Genomic DNA, 12250 nt, shown 5'->3' with positions numbered 1-12250 from the left:
GGCCACTCTTAGCCATGATTACAGACACCTGTGTGTCTTTTGACACTATATAAACGAGTCATCACGCAGTGTTTGTAATTACACCCTGATGAAGACAGCTTGGCTGTCGAAACGTTGGATATTACATTTTTGCATCTGAGCTCCTAGAGTGTGCGGCTCCCCTTTATTTTCAAGTCCCCTTTATGTAACCTTCACAGCACATATTTGGCTGCAGACATTAATTCCCCTTTAATCCCTGTCCCTCAATTTGACCTCTGTGCAATTGGATGTAGTAAGTGTCACCCATGCTAAATATTCCTCAGGGCTTCGCTTTGTCTAAAAATATAATGTGATGCTGTGTGTGTGTGTAGCAGTTAACCAACATTCCCTCTCATTTGGGTCATCTTGGCCCCAATGCAATACTTATGGTAAGCCGTCATTGTAAATAAGAATTTGTTCTTAACTGACTTGCCTAGTTAAATAAAAGTTAAATCAACTTTTGGTTACCCCTAGGAACTCGTGATACCATGGAAAATATGATCCCTCTAGAACCCCCTAAATCTCAGCCAACAGAAATCAGCTGGACAGCACAAAAACATCTGGAGAGGCCCTTGAGTTTCCTCTGCTCCCTACTGACCATGGCCCTCTTTAGATCCTCGACGCCTCCGATCTGCGCCTCAATCAGGTGGTCACAGTGGATGGTTGAGGGCACGGCCACCTTGGGCAGGCCGCTGCTGATGAACTGTAGCATGGCCATCTGGGCTGTGGCATCTTGCATGGCCACGCGGTCCGGACGCAGACGCAGGTAAGTGCGGCCCCTGGCGATGTCCTGCCCCACAGGGTCATCCAGGTGACCGTACACAATCTTCTCCGACAAGGTGAGGGGGCGATTGAGCCTGAGGTGAGAGGAGGGCGGGGATTGGAGGCCAGTGTGGTTAGAATTCAACTTCTAAAATACATTTTAAAAAGGTTAACTCACTAGGAGAAATGCTTTGTAATCTAAAGTTAGCTCAGTGTGGCTGAACATGAGAAGTCAACACGCTAACATGTCAAAGGATTTAGTGAGCAGTTGTAATGGGCATGTCATAGTAGTAGTGGTTATTAACAGAGGAACACTGAGGAGCGCTGGGTGTGAGGTTGGAAAGGCAGCTACTGACCTCTTGCGCACAATGTCGATGTTCTCATGCAGCTTCTCATAGCTGATGCTGGTGCCAGGCTCAAAGCGGCTCATGGCCACCTTGGGCTTGGCGTTGAAAGCTGCAGAAACATGGAGACGCCTTGCCCCTTCTCCAAGGACAAGCTAAAGGAAAGGGGGGGTACATTTTTAGTAATGATACATCAAACTTGGAAACATGTTCATCATCATGGAAGAGGATAGGGGCTTTAAAGTTCCTAATCATTGCAAACATAAGACCTAGTCTCCTCAAACTCAACCTCAAAGCCAGTTCCACTGCATTCTCATTACTGTACCATGTGGGTTCAATTATCAGGTAGATCAGAAAACCAGCAGGTTCCAGACATTGTAGGGTAAGAGTTGAATTCTCCCGACCTACTCTATAGCCTAATGACCAGAAATTTTAAACAGAGACATATAGGAGTCATACTCTCAGAGAAGATACAGTTTCACTTGACTCATGTTCAAAGTGTTAGGCTCTGTTATTATGGGGGTCATTTCAAGTAAACATGTTGGCATTATCAACAGAGGCCCCGACAGACAACATTATGGATTTTCATGCTGGTTGAAGAATACCAAAGCCCAATCAAAAAAACAGTAAAGAAACACAACAACATAAAACAAGGCCACCATAAAATGACTCATCTACAATCTGCGTGATCTCCATGTGACTTTTATGTTCCATCACCTCCGACACAATGGAGACTGACAGCAAGACTAATAAAGTAAAGACTAGATCATTGCATTACACTAACTAAGTAAATCTGTCAGCCAGCTACTTGTCACTCATTTTCCCAAAATACACAGCACCTAAAGTTTAGAATGAGTAACCTAAGTGTTGGGTAAATTAGTGTTTAGCCCTAAAGGAGACACCTAATCCCTACACATTAGCACAGCCAATTTTGTGACAGCTCAAGTAGCCTAACCTAGCTATGATTTTCAACATTGCATCAACACAGCCAATCGTCCTCAATAAGATGTAAATCAGCCTGTCTAACATGAGTTATCAAGAGTGGAAAGATGTAAGCAAATGGAATATCACAACCAACTGAGAAAAATCAGTAATGTTAATTTGCCGAATCAAATATAAATCTACCTCATATTAGCAGGCCCTTGGTCAAATATTTTCACAGACGTAGCAGAACAGTATTGGACAGTGTCCATTCAGATAATTTCATTAGATCATATCATGTTCAGTAAAATTTCTATATTTGGTGCCGCATTGTCCGACACCGTGATTTGACTAAATCTGTTATCAGGCGTAGAAACCAGACAAGTGCGCACTTAACTTCAGTAACCTTGAGTCACCTTGCACACAACTGGACATTTGGTGCAATTTGAAGCTACCAATGTATTGCATTTCGACACCATATTGTATTGTAAACCAGCATTACAGATAAAGCGTTATTGTACACTTCCCAGACTAACTTGTAGCCGTTGCATGGAGCGCTGGTTAGTAACGTTAACAGTCTAGACCGCGACCAAACGACATAGCCGCTTAGATGGATTGTTTACAATATTGATGATTTAAAAAAAATATCGTTGTGGACAGAAATATCTCGTAATTCATTTTTAACTGAACATTTGCACTTGATGCATAGTGTTGAATATATTTACTAATATAAAATAACGTTCTACTTACCCGAAGCCGAGTGACAGTCATACAATAGGACGCCATTTTGTTCACTGACAAAGKTGTGTTGCTGTCAGGTGACGTCAGGAACCCTAATTTAAACGCGTCTATTATTTTTGTCCTGACAGGTGTGTTAAAACTGCCTACAAGTGTATAGCGCTGTGAATCCTTACGACTGACTCTAATAACGCAATGTCAAAATATAATAGTTCCATACAATTGTCAAAGTGGTTCCAATAATGTAAGATATACATAATGATTGAGTTAATGTTTTTGTTTAGTACTTATCTGTAAGGTTGTTGTCATCAGCTCCCTATAATGAACCCATGCGCTCTCTATAATAAACTATGCACATAGTTAGCATACAGTTGATGCACTTTTACAATTTAAAAGGGCTATTTTATTTTACCTTTATTTAACTAGGCAAGACAATTAAGAAGAAATTCTTATTTATAATGACGGCCTAGGAACAGTGGGTTAACTGCCTTGTTCAGGGGTAGAATGACCGATTTTTACCTTGTCAGCTCGGGGATTGGAGCCACGAACCTTTCGGTTACTGGCCCAACGCTCTAACAACAAGGCTACCTGCCGGCTATGAGTTTTACTAATACAAATTAATTAATTATTTACATAGTAGCCTATATATAGTCTGACAAAACAACTGAAGACAATGACTGTGATGTGGCACAGCAGTAATATAATGAAGGTCCTGAAGAAGGTATTTTGACAGAGAACTTGGAATCTATAAAAAAAAAAATATATATATATATGTATATATAATTACTTTCAAGAATACTCCTTACTCAGTATATTTCTTCCAGTACCTGTCCTGGTCCTGGACCAATGACGTGTCCACATATTTTCCTTTTTAATCACTCTCCTTATGTGAAATGTGGCTATAGATTGTTGTTGCACATTCAAAAATATAGCATACAAAATAAAATAAAAATACATAAAAAATTATATAAACAGTTAGAAAACAATTCTTAATTCTTAATGTTTGAAAAGTAGGGTTCACTCTGGGGGAGAAAGTAGAAAAAAGTAGAAACCATGCCAATCTTACATGGTAACTTTACAGCCTTATGTAATTTCACCTGCAGAATGATTTCCCAAAACAAGTCTCAGCGGGAAGTTCGAGAAAATATTGTAAAAAACTTGTCTTTCTGTACTCTATATGGTTGGAACGACATTACCCACAACTCCTGCAAAACGTCATATCACTTACTTGCTGACTGGACACCCTTGCGGCCCAATAAAATACGGGTCCTCCCCCTTCTCAGCCAATAGGGACTCTGTTGCTATCACCGCTTATATTTTTAGCAATGGCACAGTACTTACTTGGAGTTACAAATATCCGTTCGCCAACTAAACTAGGATTTCGCTTTCTGGTTTTGCAGAACCATGGATGTAATTGTGTGGCTCATAGGTGGGGAAAAATAAAGAATATGCATTTTATTATTTACCATCGTTGTTCATACCAATATGTTCAATCATATCTACCAGCATTTGCAATCCTCAATAACCCGTAGCCTATTTCATATGATTTACTTATTTTGAAACTATAGGCTTATTACTGAAGGTCGACTATTCTCTCCTAGGTGTGTATGAATTTATTTGATAGTACTGTATACATTACAATAGTATGAAGAAAGTAGTCCCTATTCAGACCAACGTCACAAAATAGGGGGTGTGGGCGAAATGGTCCTGTATAAATGCGCAAGGTTGTCAAACAGTAAAGTTTTCTCGGGCAGTTTTTAGTCAAGCTGTCTGTTGTGGAAATGGAGACCGTATGAAGAGAGTACATTTCAATACCCATTTAACACACCACATTATATCTGCCTCTAAACAACTACTTTGAAAAGCCACATCACCTTCAAATGCAATGTAAAATACGGGAATTAAAACCGCAGGAACTGAACACAAGCTGCATTAGTAAGTATACACATCGTCCGCATATAAATATGTATGGCATTGACATACATTTTTATGTATCTGCCATAACCGTACATTTGGCTAGATGGTGCATCCTCATGATTTAATCAAAGAGGCTATAGGACTCTCCAAAGATGCCCTGCCTTTTGAGAAACGGACTCTGTAATTGGTTCTGTCATCCATTTTAGATTCTGTTTTTATTTTTAGACAGACCCATTCGGACTCGTATCTGAGATTCGAGTTGTGTTTATTCTTCTCATATAACGTTACAGCTGATCATTTATTCCTGTTTTCGTGCAGGACCAATTTATTATTGAGCTGTTGTATTCCTGCTCCTCGGTCGATATAATGACATGAGACTGCAACATTCACCACTTTATTAGTTTCCTTACAAATTGGCAGTGTACATAAATTAAGATCTTCCAGTTTGTTAGAAGAATAGTATATGTGTCCTTATTGCTGAAAGGTGGAATTGCCATCACGTAGAGAAGTAAGTATTGGACCTTTGGGATAGGCTTCACCACGGCACTTCAAAGCCATATAGGCTACTCGGTCATTGCACACCATCACTCTATTGCTTTACTGTATGTAGCCTATTTTGCTTGAGTTAACCAAGTTTGCCTACATATTGTAGACATTGTTTTCACACCCCTTATCATCAACATCCAAGGTTGCTACTTTTTCTCTTTAATCTATTATTTATTATTAGTCTACTGCCCATAAATTATTTAGAGGAATGTGTTCTGTTACTATATACAAGTATAGTATTCACTTGAATAAGCTTGCTACATTGTTACGATGAGTGGACAGATGTGTGCTTTATGGTGGTGATGATGCACTGTAAATAACATGTCAACTATCAGATTAGGTCATGTAACCTACTGTTGGATTGTGTAGTCTACTTAGTAGTAGGACACATCTATGACAAACAAATATGTTCGTGGTTGAATAATGTCACATTCACTAATACAGTATATGCATTATAGGTCAATTGTCAAAATGAACAACTAGGATCCATTTTGATACATGACAGGTTTTACTGTGTACTGTACATAAAGTCCCAGCTGCATAAGAAAAGATGAAAGAACAGCTTTGTAGGAAAGACATTGAATGATATTGGATATGACTATGGTGGTTAGTGCTTTTCGAAGATGTACTGTAAACTTCATTATCATTGGTTTAAATGTAGTCAAAGGTGAAAGTTTGTTTGCTATATTCCAAACATCTCCTATTGAACGGTTTCACACCTCTCCAAATGAGCTTCTTCATAGATTTAACACAAGTAAAACACGCTTATACACATCTAGATGTCCAAACATCTCCTATTGAACGGTTTCACACCTCTCCAAATGAGCTTCTTCATAGATTTAACACAAGTAAAACACGGTCTTAAATAACAAGCGAAGTCAGGTTGTATATTGCATCTTGTTCTTGCCCATCTTCTAGCCGTCGATGCAATGTTCTGCCTGCAAACAGAGTAGCTATATCTCATATAAATAATTATATATTTTTGCTCAAGCTAATCTAATTCACAATATAACATTCATCGTCGTTGATGCATACATTATAACCATGTTCTCGTAGATCTCAAGTATACAGTTGTTAAATTTAGCTTGCTGGGTAATCCTGGCTGCTGGGCAATGTTTATGGTGCGTAGGTGGACTGTATTGCACGTGTTGTGATGARGTTAATAGTGCTGCATGGTGGGAAATGGTGTCCTTTATGCACTGTAGCCTGTACCGTGCCATTTACAGTATGCAAAACATGCRTACATGTGAACAGTACACCCACAGCCTACTCTCGCACCTACACTGTTTGATTTGGAACTTTCTCTAATTGTGTAATCCTGAGTAGTGAAGCATCTGGCAGAAGCAGATTATCATGGCTTTCTGCCTCAATCACTGCATCTGTTACTCCCCTCCATGTTGGCTGGCTAACCCATTCACTCATTATCCCTTCTGTTGAACCTATTTGGTCTGCCTTTTACCTTCCTAGAAATAACACCATGTTTTTATTTTTCCACCAGTTGYACTKCTCATCTCGTTACCTGWCAAGTCMTGTTACCTGMCAACTGAAAACAACTGMTTGGACTAMTTTTTGMCCTCCTGGCCACCAAGTCTGTCCATGTTGARCACCCAGGAAGAGGTTTAAAGATTCTGCCGGATTTCAACWTACCTGCYGTACATGTAGTGGAGAAGAAAACATCAGACTTCTACAAGCCAGAGATAACTGTTCCAMTATWGTCTCWTTTTGGGCTTGATTTGAATACTTGGCTATCCAGACTGCATTGGCCAGGTACAGTCATGCACCTAGAGGTAAAGGTAGCTCTGAATTTCATTGTGTCCTACCTGTACAACAAACTGCCCCGTCGTCGTGCTGACCTCTTCGGGGAGGAGTTGGAGCYGATACTGTTGTCGCYCTATGAAGGCCACTGGTACCCTGAAGCTCCTCTGCGGGGCTCTGCCTTCCGCTGCRTGCACCTAGGGGCCCCCAGGGACCCAGTGGTGGAYCTAGCTGCSAGGAGAAGTGGACTGGACACAGAMGAAGTGCGTGCCAATGTCCCCCCTGAGCTGAGTGTGTGGATCGACCCCTATGAGGTGTCCTACCAAATCGGGGAGAAGGGAGCCGTTAAGGTCCTGTACTTGGAGGATCCATCCGGCTTAGGTGGGGAAGGCGAAATGGTGGAAGTAGTAAMTGGAGTGAGTAAAGGGGACATGGAGGTAGAGGAGGCCAAGAGCTTAGGGTTCAACCCTGAGGCCCAGGTGTTTGTTCCAATTGGAGCCCAGATATCTCCAGTTCTGCTTCCTTCCCTCTCCAGCTCACCCACACCCCTCTCGGCCTCATCCTGCCCAGTGATTTTCAGCTATCCCAGCTCCAGCACACCCACGAACCCAACTGCCCACTCCTCTAACACATCCACACCTTCACCTCCAAGTGGGGGACTCCCTTACCTCCCCTCTCAGCAGCCAACGGCTGCCCTTCCCAGCACCCGTCCACCGCTGCAGCCCATCACCTTCACCACGGCCAGTTTCGCCGCCACAAAATTTGGCTCCACCAAGATGAAGAAGTGTGGCGGTTCCGGATCGGCTGGCGGCTCGGGTGTAGGCATGCCCCCGCCACAGAGGATGCTCGCCTGTTCCCCCACCAACATCTCTCCCCCAGGGCTGCTGAAACACAAGCCCCTCTCAGTCTCCCTGCACTCCCTGGGGGCTCAGATRCCCAGCCAGCTCTCCCCRAATGCRAAAGAGTTTGTTTACCCGYCATCCCCAGGGCCRSTATACTTTGACAACGATGCTCCGCRRATACTWRCACACTCAAGCCCCTTCCAGCWCCCTCACCCCYCCCACTCCCACCCCTCKTTTGACCCATTCTCCAGTCCCCCACCTGGTCCAGCTGTTGGCATCATCGGTGGTAGCGGTGGGATTTCTTACATTGAGAAGCCCTCATTTGTYGAGGGMYTAGGGGGGTATAACCTGCAATATCCCAGCCAGGCCTTCCAGCCGGTGGTGCTGGCCAACTAAGCCTTTCTTATGAGTATTTCTGTTGCAGCAGTAGGGCAGTAATGCTCAAGTATTTTGGGGGGGAAATTGTTCTTACTGTGATACTATAGCGTAGAATTAGTTCTGTTACTACTACGACCTCCACTATATATTTCAATATGATTATTTCCATATCATTTATGTTTGATTTTTTGTGGATTTTGATTTCAGTTTCTCTAACCAGAGGAGTAACCAGCCTCCTATTGCACAGACATCATTTTCATTGAATGTTCAGCAGAGTAAAATGCCCTTCAGCTTTGGTCTATTGACAGCAGTATGGTAGTTATGCTGTGAAAAAGGACCAATGTCCTGTAAAATGGCTTTAGAAAGCTTAGCGCTTTGCAATCTGCTCGGCCTTAGTTACCAAAAATGCACAGAGGGGTTTGTGCGGGTTTGGGGATGTCTTATTCATGCTAACAAGTGTTAAATGTGCTCTTCTGTGGCTTATGGTCATTGTGAATATAGTGAGCCTATTACTAGAGCCTTGAAACATGTCTGAATTGGTTTGGCGTGAGGTATCAGTATTTGCCATTTGTCAGTTCTGAAATCTGGTTATGGACATGCTTAGAAAGGGAGCCTGTGTGTAGTGTCTTGGGAAAAGGGAGGGTTTAATGTGCAGGGTATGAGGAAATGTATCTGTCATGACAGGAAGAATTACTGCCAGGGAGGTCAGCGAACCTTGGTGAATGTGAGGCAAGTTGATCTTTGTCTTCAGATATAATGACGTACTAATCTCACAGACACACACACAGACCGAATCTGTCAGCAGTGTGTGAAGGTGAACGGGCGTTGTTGGAGGGGAATAGGATGCTGCTAAGCAATGGGAATTGTGATGAATGGCTTAGCGTGACTGACTATGAAGGAGAGGTCTTACTCTGCAGGGAAAGGAGGATGAGGAGGGAGTAAGGAGAGGAAAAAGGGATGGCAAGGCAGGGGCATCGATGACGTTTTAACACCTTTTGGCATCTTGGGTGCAATGGCTTTAGACTGACACTTTAAAACCCGGAGCACGTTTCTGTAGAACTTTAGTGGCGTTGCAGCCAAAGGCTCACGCTAGGTCCCCTGCTCTTTAATCCCTTAATTATCTCTGTTCCAGTTGCTGCTCCAGTGGGAGACCAGCATCATATAATGAAAGCTGTTTTCCTTTTCAATTTCCAGGACTATGAATGTTAACAAAACCTGTGGTTTTGTCACTTTATGATGCCATGTCAGYTCATTCTCATGTAGAAGGTGGTGATACCCTGGCTCCATATAGGTAATCGAGGGGGCAGTAATTGTCACCAGGGTTCAGGCAGCCCCCGCCTTTCCTTTTGAGCCATCCAGCACTTTATATTATTGGGCTATAGATGCTATGTGACCCCCCAGTCATGTAAGGCGCTAAACATTCTTTTTTTCTTCTTATTGGCCCATTATGTTACAGCTGCATCTGCTAAGAAATGTTGGTTCTGTTCCAATGAGATTTGTATTTGGATAGAAGGGGGAGTGTCCCTAGCCATCTGAATGTTTTCTAGATTGTGCCATGTAAACATCTGTGTATAAGCTAACATAAGTACACTGGTAATTGCTGTGATAGTTGGTCATATGCGTGTCATTCAAACTGTTTATTTATCTTTACGTCCAGGGGTTGGGAGGGGAGGGGCGGATCTCTTTATAATTGTAATGGTTGTGAGGAAAGGGGTCATTTTTACATTTGTAATTTATTTTAAATTTTCTATATTTTTCCTATGTTTTTTTTCAAAAGTAATTAAGTACATTTGTAAAGTTGAGAGAGAGAGATGTTATAACAGTAGGAATATGTATATATTATGTTCAGGTTTCCTTTGTTTAGTTATGTGCTGAAGTTATTTTTACAAAAATAACTAAATATATATGCAAGTTGGGAATAAAAATAAAGATGTATAAAATAAAGTATTGAATGTGGATTGTACCTTGTACAGAATTTGTCCAATAAAAGACGGGTAAATGTAATTTGTTAAATTGGGTTTTTGAAGAGCTTCAGAGATGAATGTTTACAATGGGTGGATAGTCTGACAGCATCATTCTCAGTCTGTTTCTAAAGGCAGTCTGATAACTTGTGTAAGATTTCTGTTCCTTCATAGTTCGTACACTTAAACCAAAATCTCCACATTTAAACCAAATCCCCTTAGTAGTGCTCATGTTACTAATTTTGTCCCTTATTCATTCATATTCCATCTACATATTGTCCAGTGCCATAAATCTTTGCTTTATACCACTAACCTTATTTGTGTGCCTGAACAGTCCTACTGTGACTGAATTGGCTGCCAATTTCATTCTCACACAAAGACTGAGGGAAAGCAAAAAACCCGTTACTGCAGTCTAATCCTTGATGAGTATTCACCTCACATCCATTTTGTGGTAACATTCCCCTGCTCCCGCTACTATAGCCATAACTAAGACTGTCTTTACTCACACAGACACCGACCCTAGTCCAGTGCAATGTGTAACTAACGCCATATTCTAGACCACAATTGTGTGTGGGGGGGGGGGGGTCTTAGCCCTTTTTAACCACAAATATTCCAATACATTTCAAGTCAAGTGTTTCAAGTAGGTTTAGGAGGAGGATAGTCATTGAATGTGCTGTGATTATGATCAGTGACTGGTCAATCCTGGTGGTGGACAGCCTAGTGATGGATAGAGCTATTTTTTATTTGTGCTTGTTGATTCAGTGAGATTTTTTGGTTTCCAAAATCCCTACGAGCATCCCAAAGTGCTGCCGCCCCCCATTGCTTAAATAATGGTCAGATTACTCTTGGTAATCGGATGTGTGCTGTATTTAATTCCCTGTGCCTGCAAAGCAGGTCTGGAGGTTTGAGTGGTGGCCTGGAGGCCATGTTGCGGTCACTGACTGCCTGCCAATGGGAAGGCCAGAGGACTGTGACGTTTGAGGGATGGGGGCTGCTCTACTTGGAAGTTCTGATGGATTACAGGAAGACTATAAATATTGTTTCACGTTGTTTCACTTTTTGGTCACAGGATGGACAGTGTTTTGTTGCGGTATAGTGGTTGGCTGTTGGTATACGTCTTGCATTTAAAAATTAGTAACAGATTACACTATCCTCTCCAAGTATTGTAATTAAAAATACTTGGTTTTTAAATCCACACTAAAAGCAGGCTGTTCTACCACCAGGATTGAATCAGTGAGAAACAGAGTTTTGTATTCTGTCTTTTGCTTATATCTATCTACGTGTGTTTTATTTAGCACTTTGGAATATTTTGTTGTAATAAAGAAGTATTTTCTATTTAACATTTAAGAATAAATGGATATAATTTAAAAGTAAGATATATTAATATAGTACTTTCTCTTTTGCCTGTATTTTGTTATCATTTTCCTATTTTGTATCTGATCTGTACACCCTGTAGATGTATATGAACCTTTCACTACTGAAATGCAATGACCTGTTTTCTGTGCTCCCCCATGGGAATGGGGACTTACTACTGCACTTTCTTATTGTATCAGATTCTTTTTTAAGTTTGTAATAAAACAATTCCAAAAATAAGCATGGAAAATAATCTAATTCTCTTGTCATTTTTGTCTTTCAGTTTGTCAAATGTGACAAATCCTGGCAAAATAATTATTACAAAATGATTTAGAATAGTGTCTGATGGCCTACTTGTGATCATGAATTCTTCTAGTATTTATGTTCCTGCGGTATAAAAAGCCCACGCAAGGTTGTAGAAAATAAACATGTATTTCATAGCATTGCAATACATTCTAATATTGATGTAAGCAAATTGAAMTCTGATTAATAATTCAACCCAGGTATGAAAATCTCAAATAGCTCATCTCACAAACTCTTCTACTTAGACCCCAGACAAATATTGCCTAATTTCATCATCTCGAAATATGACCGGTGCATTATTTTGACTGTTAGTATATCTGTCAGATGTTTTGCATGACTCCCTGTTGTGACTCCACTGGGCTCTGCTCTCCTATAGCGTGTCGATGTTGGCATTAACATGCTTGGTCAGCTA

At 41.2% G+C, this 12250-nt stretch overlaps 2 protein-coding genes across 2 annotated transcripts in view; one reads left to right on the top strand and one right to left on the bottom strand.

The window, feature by feature from the left end:
- Positions 1-2875, bottom strand: part of LOC111980310 (aconitate hydratase, mitochondrial-like) — a gene marked incomplete at its 3' end in the record, with an annotated part of 6234 nt that extends 3359 nt beyond the window's left edge. The window contains 3 exon segments of the mRNA XM_070449136.1: positions 617-875; positions 1137-1279; positions 2796-2875. Coding sequence (XP_070305237.1) covers positions 617-875; positions 1137-1279; positions 2796-2831 — 438 coding nt within the window.
- A 1648-nt stretch (positions 2876-4523) lies between these two features.
- LOC111981148 (protein Tob2) lies at positions 4524-8745 on the top strand. The gene is made up of 2 exons (XM_070449121.1): positions 4524-4718; positions 6745-8745. Exon 2 carries the CDS (start codon positions 7022-7024, stop codon positions 8237-8239), a length of 1218 nt encoding a protein of 405 aa, XP_070305222.1. The 5' UTR covers positions 4524-4718; positions 6745-7021; the 3' UTR covers positions 8240-8745.
- The last annotated feature ends 3505 nt before the right edge of the window (positions 8746-12250 follow it).

This window comes from Salvelinus sp. IW2-2015, linkage group LG20, assembly GCF_002910315.2.
Source record: "Salvelinus sp. IW2-2015 linkage group LG20, ASM291031v2, whole genome shotgun sequence".
NCBI lineage: Eukaryota > Metazoa > Chordata > Actinopteri > Salmoniformes > Salmonidae > Salvelinus > Salvelinus sp. IW2-2015.
This window is presented reverse-complemented; position numbering and strand designations above follow the sequence as displayed.